Raw genomic sequence first — 12,395 nt, 5'->3', positions numbered from 1 at the left:
CTCCCCCATAAAGTTGTCATTAGAAAATGGTGTTTTAGCCCTAACTGGTTTGGCTTTGTAGATAGAGCATTGGCCTGCAAACTGAAGGGTCCCAGGTTCGATTCCAGTCAAGGCATATACCTTGGTTGCAGACACATCTCCAGTAGGGGTGTGCAGGAGGCAGAGATGTTTCTTTCTCATAGATGTTTCTAACTCTCTATCCTTCTCCCTTCCTCTATGTAAAAAAAATCATTAAAAATATATATATATTTAAAACGGAAAGTGGTGTTTTAAACAGGTGCGTGTTTAGTCATTATTTTTTTCATTCAATATTAATGTTAAAAATGTATTGTCGACACTGTTACAGATGTCCCCCATTTCACCACCACCTTTACTCCCTTCCCCTCATCCCTCTAACCATCACCATACTGTTGTCTGTGCCTGTGAGCTATACATATATGTTCTTTGGCTAATCCCTTCACCTTCTTTCATCCAGTCCTCTCCCCATCTCCCCTCTGACCTCTTTCAGCCTGCTTCATGTATCCATGCTTAGAGGATCTCTGCTTCAGAAGCAATAACCAATAGAGATTTGCAATGCCACTTTATTGACACTATATCACAGAATTTTAGCATAATCATAGCTTAGACAAGGATTGAGTTTTTGGGATGTGCACTTAGTTAAGGACTGTTATCAGTATGTAAGTGTCAGCCAAGGGCCTCCTTTGAACTCTCAAATCTGGGAGATAAGGTTGTCCTTAATAGTCAAACTAACAAAGCCATCCCCCAGTGGTTGTGATTAGCCATCTGTGGGTGTAAACCAAAACGTGGCCTGTAAATGTGTGATCCAGAAAACTCACAACTCCAACCCACGGGACTTCAATGGCATCTCATGGAGTCCTCGTAGGAATGGGATTGCTCTTTAGAAATCGAGAGCCTCAATAGTTGAAATGTTCCCTTGTTTGGAGAAAAGCTGCGTGGACATGTGAACAATTAAATATGGGAAAGAAAAGCCCCAAAATCTATGTATGGGGATGCCCACCTGGAAATTGACCAGGGTCCTGACCCACAGGTTCCATTCTCTGGCCCCTGTCCTATGGCCCTAATGCAGGTATCTCACCTCTCCCCGTTTGCTCTTTCCAGGCTTAACATGCAACACCACTCCCACCATATAGTATCTAACTTCCGTTTTAGCTCATCTGCAGGGAAACATTTGCTTCAGGATGCTTTTATCTACCAAAGGCAACAGTTCACACTATTGAATTGGGAGATAATCCCTTTGACAGAAAGGAAACGGTTAAAGGCATTGGCTCTTAGATTCAAACCCTGCCCTCTACTGCAAGCTGAATGATGCTGAGCAAGCCATTAAATTTTTCCCACCTCAGGCTTCTCATCTATAAAATGGGATGATGCACCGAAACCAGTTTGGCTCAGTGGATAGAGTGTCAGCCTGCAGACTGAAAGAAAGGTCCCGGATTCTATTCTGGTCAAGGGCATGTATTATACCTGGGTTGTGGGCACATCCCCAGTAGGAGGTGTGAAAGAGGCAGCTGATAGATGATTCTCTCTCATTGATGTTTCTAACTCTCTATCCCTCTCCTTTCCTCTCTATAAAAAATCAATAAAATATATTTTAAAAAATAAATAAAATGGGGATGATGTAATGGTTTTTACCATATAGGGTTGTGCAGATTACCTGCTTAAGGTCTGTGAAGTGCTTAGAATAGTGCGTGAGATGTAGTAAGCACTCAAAAAAATTTACCTATTCTTATAATTTTCCCAGAAGACCTTTATCAACTTTTCTTTTTCTTAATAGTTTATGATTTGCTAGAATTAAAGAGGATTATTTCTTCTCAAAATGCTAATGGTTTGAAATGCAAATAAACTTCTGCAAAAATGAATAGAAATGAGATAAAGATGTATAATTATAGAACATTTTCTATTTTTACTCAGTTCTTTAATGACTTCTAAACACATTCAGATGTTTAAGATCTTCATTTTTTTACAGAAGATTTATAAACAAGCTTTCAGCTACAGATAACAATAACTAATACTTACAGGTAGCATTTACTCTGTGCCAAGGAGGCATGGTATGATTTCACATGTATTAAGTCAGATGGCGAGGAAGGGCAGAGGCAGGCTTTGAACCCGGATCAGATCTGAATCCAGGCCCCTGCCCTGACCTCCCCTGTCTACTTGGTCTGCATGGGCTTTGTTAGAATGCCTTCAACCCGTGGAGAGGGCAATGATGACCTTGCACATCTAAGGACCAGATCCTTGAATGTGGTGAAATCACCAAGGCCAATGCCCCCATGGCAACCCCATCCCCTCTGTGCTTCCCTGGAGAAGGTTCCTCCATTTTGTCCGCATACTACCCAAGTTTCTGTTGGTGATTATTCTGGAAAACCATTAAAACTTCTTAAAGGTACACAACTGTGCATTCCTTAATTAAGTCCTGTGAATTATTCCAGGGAACCTCTTCAGAATAATCACTGTTTCACAAAAATAAAAAAGACGACACCACTATAAGGTACATTATCTCCTACCCAGGGAACCAAGCTGGGTAATTAGAGCTTAAGGCGGATCCAATTATCCACAGCACACAGCCAGATTAAAAATTGGAGCTACGTGAGGAAGCGGGACCCGGAGGAACTCAGAAAGCACATCATCTTAATTCCCGAGGCCAGGTGTTTGGACTGAATAAGCCACCTTCCATTTACTTGGCTCTCTCCCGCTGCCTGCTCTTACCTTGTTCACAAAGTTTCTTGGTCAGAGAGCCCTCATCTTGAAAATAAATGATGCGTTTCTGTACGATGCTGGCCCTGTAAGGAAAGAAGACACAGTGCGGTGATGAGGATGTCAGTTCTTGCCTGGCCACTGATAGCTGTGAGGCTTTGGGTGAATCACCTCAATTCTCTGTACCTCTGTATCTCCATCGGAAAAGTGACAATAATAATAATACCTATCTCATGTGATTTCTATGAGAACTAAATAAGAAACTATATGGTAAGAGCTTAGCACATAACCTAGAAACCACTCAATAAATATTAGTAATTGTATCGGTGGTACTGCTGCTAATATTAAAGAAAGAAAGTGAACTAACAGCATTTTCAATAATTTTCTCAATGGTTCATTTTACTCTATATCAAACTATTGAGGTCATTGTAGATCAACCAAAATCAGTTAAGCATTTCAAATCCTCTTCCTGAAGGGGAAAAAAAGGAATTTAAAAATATTTTTTTATTTGCTCTGAAAATGTCATTCTATAGCTTCCCTGAAAGTCTAGACAAAACTGTCTCCTACATTTTGAACAAAGACAACTCAGCTGTTATAGCTCTCTCTTAAACATGTCAAACAGACTCGTAGAATCTGGAAAGAATATTTTGAGGTTGAAAAATGACTTACTTTTGGCCAGCACATATTTTCTCTTTAATTAGACATGCTACTTCTCCTGTAACCCACCCGGCTACTTTTTTGAGTTGGCTTCAAATAAGTTAAACCTCCAAACTCAGTGTTCCAGTAATTTGAAAGTCTACTATGCTGAACGCTGAGACAGTGCCAGTGGATCTCCAGCCATTTCTATTGATTTTCTTTAGCAGTGCTACTCGATCAAAAGGTAATTTTTACTTTGATTTACCTTATTAAACAGGTAAAGGGAGCCCTTGACTCCATCCCAGCTGACCACACTGAATGAGTGATAAGAGTCACCCAGTTTGCCTTGTATCACATGATCTCACACCTAGGAATGGGGCCAAGTGTGCACAGATCTGCTGAGTACAGAGGCAGTTTTCTTGCTGGTCTGGGCCTGGGCCAAGATGACTTTCCAAAGAAACGTCTACTCTGCACCCTGTCTTGCATAAAAGGCTAAAATTCAGACTAGTCTACATATGTCTTTTATAGTCTTTCCCCACCCAGGGGAGACAAGATGTTGAAATAAATGAATGAAATATGCTTCCTGTCTACACAAAGCTACTTTGATCATTTATCCATTCTGTTGACCATCAAGCAGAAAGTTTCCTCAGGCAAGAGAGCACTCTTGAGAACACTTACTCTCACCCCAGAGCCAGATAACAAAGCCTTTTATTAGTCAAAATATCCCATAATGCTTTTCAAAGTGTTTCCCACCGAGGAGGGCTTCAGGGACCCATGTGGAAGGCAAGGAGAAGGCCTAGTGGGAAGTATTCCAGGCCCCACATTCTTGCTTCAGCCAAAGGCTCTATCCTCATTTCAACCAAAGCAGCAACCTCCCCCATCTGCCTTCTTGTTTCATATGCTGGTATTATATTCAACAAATAGTTGTTGGAAACCCACTTAGCGGCCAGACACTGGCCGGAGACACTGTCATGAACAAGACAGATGGGGCCACTTTTCATTCTGAAAGTTTACAGTATTGGGGGGTGGGGGAGAAGCAGCATCAAACAACTAAATCCTTACCTAATCATTTAACACAACTGTGATTAAGTGTTTAATGGAGAAGTTCACATGCATGGGAGAATATAACACAGAGGATCTAACCAAGCTGGGAAAGGCTCTCCCCAGAAAAGATGGCTAAGCACAGATTTGAAAGAGAAGGGATCTAACTAGGCAATTGGGAGGGAGAAGCAAGGGAGAAGGCCTCTTTTGTAAAATCCTTGAAGTGGGAGGGTCAGGACTCATTGGAGAATCTACAAATGGCAAACCAGAGAGGTGGTGTGAAACGAGCTGGAGAGTGGGCAGAACCACATCATCCAGAGCCTGCAAGGAGATGGTGTTTTACTCCAAGCTTGAAGAGATATTTGAAGAGTGTGTCCTATGGAGTGAGACGATCAAATTTGCTCTTTTGAAAAAACTCTTGAGTCAGAGAATAAAAATGGGTTGGTGTGTGGTTGCAGTATACAGAGCATGAGAGCTGCCAATCAAATTTTGTCTCAATAAAATTCTCTTGTCAAAATAGTTTGAAAACCCCTGATGTACAGGATAAATATAAACTCACTATAGTATTTAAGGCTTTTCATAAAGTTTCTCCCAAATATCCCTCTGGCTTCATTTATTGCCACTTGGTGCCATGCTCCCCGGGTTTCAGACATTGAGAAGTTTATGTCACTTATCTGAACACTTTGTCCACTCTACCAGGGCCCTGTCTGTGCTGTTTTCTCCCCCAAAACCTACCTTTGCTAGTGTCTATAACAAATATTTTCATTTTCTTCCTCCTGCTGTAAATATGAGAACAATGGCAAAGTCAATGACTCAAAAGCATGAACTCACTTTGAAAAATTAAATCATCCTCAAGTTTTCCAAAAATGTGATTGCAAAAATTTGGGAGTCCAGAGTTAGAAAATATTTATTTCCTATAAGATGTTTCAGTTTCCCTCATCCTTTATTTTCTAAAGTCTAAGGCAGCTCACTCTCTCCTTTTGGCGATAGTGGTAACTTCTGAGCCCCTGCACTGTGCCTGCTTGTCCCCGTGCCATGGAGGCCCTTTAGGTACTTATTCCATATATCATATGCTTACATACGGTATATTCCAGGTCATCAAATTCCTCACTCCAAACCCTTGGGCTAGATGTGTTTTTGAATTCAATTTTTCAGATATTAGAAAGGTAAGATGGCAATATGCCATTAACTTCCCCATAAGCAAACACATTAATATTCTACTGCAAAATTCTTAGTATAAGAATATTTATACTAAGAGGATAAGTAAAACTATAAGGAGCTTCATGTCACTTTAGGTCAAGTTTGGCAAACTTATAAAATGCTCATTTTCAGAGGGATTATGATGAGGGCTTGTGGCTATTTTCATCCTTATCTTCCAGGTGGGAATGGCAGAGGTTAAAGTAACATGCCTAAGGTTTTGAAGTTCTTTCTGTCTACCTCCCAAGTCCACGGTTAGTCTCATGCTCAGAGTGGTTGTAAGGATTAAAGATTAGGTAGAAAAAGTTCAATTGCCCTGTGAGATATTATGAAATACAATCCCCAATTAATTTTCCTTGGGTCGATTTTCCTCGGATCATCTCATGGAACACACTGTGGAGAACTGAGATTCTGGTGGGCCTGCCTGGAGCCTGGGCTGTGATCACCATGAAAAGCCTGAGCATACACCTCCATGCCTGTGGTTGGCCAGCACTCTGTATCATGCCCTTTGGATTTCAAACTCAGTGCAGATCAAATGTTGTATACATCAAATGGGGTTCTGATCTGGCCCTGATGATTTGGCCTCATCCCGATCCAATCCTATCCAAGCCATGTTCTATATGTGTCTTCATGGTCTTATACCTCTGGGCCTCTCCATGGGACTTTTTCTGTCCTTCATTACTCAACATAACACACACACACACACACACACACACACACACACACACACACACAGTCTCTTTCTCTCTCTCTCTCTCTTTCTCTCTCTCTCTCTCTCTCTCTCTCTCACACACACACACACACACACACACACACACACACACACAATTCAGTTACCTACCTCATACTAAACTATATTATTTCCCAGGTTGATTCCTTAACTGGATGGTCTTCCTATGAGAACCACAGCCACAGCCTCTTGGGTTTTTCCCACCACAGCACTGATTAACCTATATTATAATTGCCTGATTACTTTTCTATCTCCTGTGCTAGATTATTATATTTTTGAGAGCAGGAACTACATCTTACTTATTTCTATAGACATCAGTAGCATTGCAGTATTGGGAGAAGAAACAGGATCAGGGGAAAGGAGAGAATTTGAGATTGAGCTGTCTGTAGGATATGACGGTGGTCTGTCTAGTGGGGAATCTGACATAGGGATCTGTAACTCAGGGGAGACATGAAGGGGTGGGAAGTGTGGATTTAGAGGTTACTGAGGCAAAAGTAAAAGTTGAAGCTTTCAGAGTGGCTGATGCCACCCAGGGAATGTGTGCAAAGGAAGAAGCCAAGCTACGCCCAGGACTTTGAAGACCAATGCTCACCTACCGATATGCCAGCAGAGACCAAGGATATGCTTGGTTGCAGAAGATGCTTCTTTTATATTCCCAGGAAATGCATTTCACTTTAAGTCTGTTCGCATTGAAAGTATAAAACGCAGCTGAGATTTATAAATCATATTATCGTTCAGGAAAATAATAGCTTTACAAGATGAGAAAGCTGTTAGTAAGAATTCCCTTAGCATTTCAAAATGACAAATTTCTCCCATTCTGTGTTGCAATTTGGCCGTCCTATTGCATAGCATTTCTATGTTGATCTACTGAATGCTCTCTTATCACGAGAGAGTGTGTTCAGGAAATCTAAATTAAATTTCCCAGTGTGTTAGCTTCTCAAACTTTGGAAGATTGAGATTCTAAATAACTTAATCATTTTAAAAGTTTTCTTTTAAACCTAAAGTGGAACATTTCCAGAAACACCATTGGGAATCTCTTGGATGCTTGGTCCTTTTATGTCTGAAGGGTTTATTTATTGGCTGTTCTTTTTACTCAGGGAATTTGCCTGTTGGAGTGAAGTTCGAGTTTGCTAAGTTGTAGATTTGTCTAGTGTTGAAAGGGCCTGAGATCCCTGCTCTCACTGAAAAGGGATCGGGAGACCTTATAAACTAAAGGACTCGGCCAATAAATGCTTAAAAATACACATGGGTCATCAGTGGCTGGGTCATTGCCATGTACAGATCATTCATGCAAGTCCTTACTGCATGCATGTTTTGAATATTCAGTGTGTGGTAGCCTTTATTGTTGCAATGGTTAAGTCGCCAGCCCTTAACAAAGCACCTGGCACACTAACACATTTAATAAATAGTAGCTATTGTTATGATTGATGTCAGGTCTGCCATCTTCCCCTGTGGAGAGAAGAGTAAGGGGCTACCCTGGTTATCTGCTCTAGGTGGAGATAATGAATAGCCAAAAGGAAGCTTGGCTTTGTGGTTTCCAGGTTATTCTTGTCAATCCTCTTCCCAATTCCAGTAAAATTCCTATTATTGAACATTTCTTGGAATAAATTACAAAATTTGTCTATGATCTCAGGGGTGTTTTCCATAGAAGTGATCCAGTTTGTAATCTGTATCATCTACTTCCTTCTACCATGAAAGAACAACTCTGTGGGAAGACCCAGGAATAAAATATTAAAGTCACAGTGATGATAATATGAGGAACTGAAGCTATCTGCCTTATTTTATGTCACAAGGATGCCAACTGCTAACCTGACCACTGTCTTCTGTTAATTAACAAATATTTATAGACCCTTCCACCAACCTTTTATATGGCTTTAGGTGGATCTCAGGACAGGGAGCTCTGTTCAAGAGTTAACAGACAATCTGGCAGCCCATAATAGTGTGCCCATGGGGAAAAAAGTGAAAGCTTATCTGCAGGGTTCTGTCTAACACATTACACACACACACACACACACACACACACACACACACACGAAGTCCATGTCTGCCCAATAGCAAGGCCACAGTCCTTGTGTGAGGTCACAAAACTATTGATTCAAAGACTGGTATAGTCATTGATCATTACTGCAAAGAAGCAATTTTAGTAGCTGCCTTGAGATTATTCCTACTTAATTATCACTCATTCATAAACCATTTACTAAGGACTTCTTTTGTGATGGACATTTTGTTAGGAGCTGAAAATGTAAAGATAAATAGGAGATGTTGCCTTCTGGTAAGGAGCAGCTAGCCCTGTGAGGAAAAGAGAGAAACAGGAAAATGAAACCGGACCTCAAGGTTGAGCACAATAATGGAGGAGCCAAAGGAGGGAGAGGAGCAGAGATTAACTTCATTTTGGCAAAGCACCAGGAGGAAGCATGATGGTGGCCCTGAAGGTCTGAATTAGGAGAGGGACAGTATAAATAGAGAATCCAAAAGGCATGTTGTAGGAAAGTGTATAAGGACTGAGGAATTTACTGGATCTGGGACAGAAGGAGGAGATTGAGTACAAGATATATTATTTCTTTTTTGTTTATTTAACAATTAAGCATCCATTTAGCCATTAAAGACAGTGGTCATCTGTTAAAAACTAAACAAAACAAAACACAATTAAGCACTCTTCTAAGTCCTTCATGGATATCAACTCATTTCATCCTCCTAACAATGCCATGGAGTGGGCCCTGCTATTATCTGCTTTACAGATGAGAAAAGTGATACAGTGGGAGGTAAGTAAACTGACTTCCCATATACAAACCCCAATGACTAGAGAGAGGAATAGAATGGTGATGCCAGTGAATGAAACCCTTTTCTGTCTGAAGGGTTTATTCAAAGACAGAAAGGACAAGGAATAATTTTTTTGGGGGGGGAATTTTTATTAATATACTTGTAAACTCACAAGTTATAAGAAATTTAACTATATTTCTTATAACTTGTGAGTTTACAAGTATAAGTAATACTATGGAGAGATTGTACATTTTCCCCAGTTTTTCCCAATGGTAACATTTTGCAAAATCCAGTATAATACAGGGTATGACAAAAGTTGGTTTTCCATTATGAGTGTAGGAAACACAGAGTTTATTCTTGGATTATTATTTATCAATTATTGTATTACTTACGTATTTGTATTATAACCGTAAAACTACGTTTGCCACACCCTGCATTACAACCACATGTGGCCTCAGTAACATACGACAGGTTTGCAGGATATAGGGGAAGTTTTGTTTCCCAGATAAAAGAAATTGATGAGTCACCCTGACCCATCCTTCTTTTTCCAGTCTTGATCACAGATATAATGTGTGAAATATGACAGCCATTTTGTGACCATGAGGAAATGGCCAAAAAAAAAATCACAGAGACACTGGCCCTAACATCTTTTAGGTGCTGAAACAATACCAGCAGTCACCTACCCCTGGCCTTCTCGTTCTATAAGAAAAATAAGCCTCTACGACGTGTTAAAGCTATTACTATTAGTCAAGTTCTTAAAATGAACGCTGCTCTCAAAAGCAGGCCAACGGATAGGAAGAAATATGAACCAAGCACTGTGGGGTACAGAAGAGGGCAGCTCAAATAGACTGCAGGAAGTACTCCCAGTTGTGGAGCTCGTGTTGTTGGCCTTGTATACCAGGCCAACAGGTTTCCCTGGGGAGCCACTATAGGACTTAAGAGGCAGGGCAGGGACAGCTTGGTCAGAAGAATGTTGGAGTAGCACACTATGAACGAGGCCTTAACTAAGGGCTTGGATTTGGAGAGGCCATGTTGCCCCTTGCTGGGACTTCCCGTCAGGTGCGGAGGACAGGCACCTGTTTGCAGCGACTAGGAAGAGAGCAGGCATGCCTGTGGGCACTCTCCACTGTGAAGAGGGACGTGGCTGTACAGGGAAGGGGAGAGTGTGGGGAGTCTGATAGGAAAACACAGGCGAGGGAAATATTTTTTCTCTGGAGGAGGATTTCACATGCCCATGTACCGTGGCCGAGGAAACAGTGGAAATCCTTAGGGGCACCTGCTGGAAATTTGTCATCCGTTGGAAAAAAAAAATCTTAAATAAACTCACATGGACAAAATAAATAGACTGTAGGAAGTAGTCCCAGTTGTGGAAGCCCTGACAGGTAGGCAATTCTGGGTAGTAAACAGGGCCATTGCTCATGTCCTATAATTGTTTTAAACCACTCGAGCTTTCCCCCAGCATCTTTGCACCCTTATGGGGCTCTTTTCTCTGGCTTACATTATCCATGGCATTTCTTAACCTTGCAAAGAGATACAAACCTGGAGGAAGGCAGTATCTTACAATTTATCTTTAGGCCAAAATATCTTTCTCCCTTAAGATTACAAAAATGTAAGGTTTTATGTCCCTGAAAAATTACTTTAAAAACAACAACAGCCGAAACAGGTTTGGCTCAATGGATAGAGCATCGGCCTGCAGATTAAAGGTCCCGGGTTCGATTCTGGTCAAGGGCATGTATGTTGGTTGTGGGCACATCCCCAGGAGGGGGTGAGCAGGAGGCAGCTGATCAATGTTTCCCTCTCATCGATGTTTCTAACTCTCTATTCCTCTCTCTTCCTCTCTGTAAAAACAAACAAACAAAAAACAATAAAATATATAAAACAACAGCCTTAGAATGTTATTCAGCATATAGCAACATGATTAATGGTACCAGGGGTATGACTAATCAAAGGACGGCGGACGGCTAGGTTCACCGTTTCTGTGATATTGTTGAACCCATGATTCTTCTGTCTAATGTCTCATATAGTTAAGCTGCTGGTCAACCCCTGCCTCGCTTTCTCCTCCAACTTCTTCACACCTATAAACCCTCCGCAGATTATGAGCCAGCCCCTCAAGCCCCAGGACTGTCTCTTATTCCTCATCGGGCACCTGGAAGCTAGCAGAGGATCTGGCCAAGGCTTATTGAACCCGGGGTTCATACTCTGGGGTCTGCAGCTGGTTTCAGGATGAAGGGCTTTTGTGTGATGTGCACAAGTGCATTTTTCTGGGTAAGAATGCGTAGCTTTCGTCTGCTTTTCCGAGAGATTCCTGACCTTAGGAATCACTACTGGGTCTGAAATGAATGACAGTAAGTATGTGACATGCTATGACTGTCATTCCATCTAATGCAATCTTCAACTATGATCTATGCTTTACTAAAGATGAAGGTTAAATTTTTATTCCGAGCACCCAGGGCTTCAATTGCGTTCTCTCCAGACTGTGCTCTGATCAGAAATAGAACCTGTCTGGGCTGGAAAACAAGAAATAGAAAGCGGAGCGTTGCTCCTGGGTTTCTCGGATGTTCCTTGCTGAGAGCTTGCTGCTCCTCGCAGAGTGTGGGTGTAATCAGTCACCCACCCCCTCCTTAGAGAGGAAATGCTGCCTTCCCCGCTGCTTTCCAGTCATTGCTCCCTGCAGTTGGTCCCACTCCACCGTGCCCTCAGCTGATCCCCTGTTGGTGGGTTCCCTTAAGCCGGGGTTGGCAACATCGTCCCTCGTGTGTCAGGAAACAGTCCAGGTGACAGAGCACTGTCCTTAAGCACAGGCCACCTGCTCTTCTTTCCATTCCTCAGAGAGCTTCCTAGACTGTCACTGGGGATTCTGCAGTGGAAATGGGAGTTTCTCAGACAGTAGCAGACCTGTGCGTGTAGGGAGAGACAGTTAGGGTTAGGGACTGGGGGGAGGGTGGTTATGGTTTTTAGCTAGGGAAACATGCTCCCTGAATGGGTTTCTGAGGATTCTTGAACTCCTGAAGAAAACGTACTCAAAATGGGAAGCACGCACATTGCTTAGAGGAGAGATTCTACAAGAACCTGTGCCCTACATTGGGAGCCATGATTTCCATGTCTCTTAGTATCTGCCCCAGTCCTATCCTCCCCACCCTCAGGAAGGACACACATGGAAGATTAAGTGAAGAGCTCCCTGTAAATTATTGCAGTAACCTCCCAACGAATCTCCTCTCCTTGACAACCCATCCGATTTACCTACACTCTCCTGGGGATTGTCACCTAGAGAACATCATCACTTCATTTCACAGATTATTAGGCAGCAATGGCACCCTAG

General features: G+C 41.9%; 1 protein-coding gene across 1 annotated transcript in view; it reads right to left on the bottom strand.

Annotated features, from left to right (window-relative positions):
• Window positions 1–12,395, bottom strand: part of SPON1 (spondin 1) — a 252,535-nt gene that overhangs the window by 146,628 nt on the left and 93,512 nt on the right. The window contains exon 4 of the mRNA XM_084893979.1: window positions 2,725–2,798. Coding sequence (XP_084750105.1) covers window positions 2,725–2,798 — 74 coding nt within the window. The remainder of the gene's footprint in view (window positions 1–2,724; window positions 2,799–12,395) is intronic.

The sequence above is a fragment of the Pipistrellus hanaki genome (genome assembly GCF_964339955.1).
Source record: "Pipistrellus hanaki genome assembly, chromosome: 9".
Taxonomy (NCBI): domain Eukaryota; kingdom Metazoa; phylum Chordata; class Mammalia; order Chiroptera; family Vespertilionidae; genus Pipistrellus; species Pipistrellus hanaki.
The sequence above is the reverse complement of the archived record's forward strand: the minus strand, read 5'-3'. Positions and strand labels throughout refer to the sequence as shown.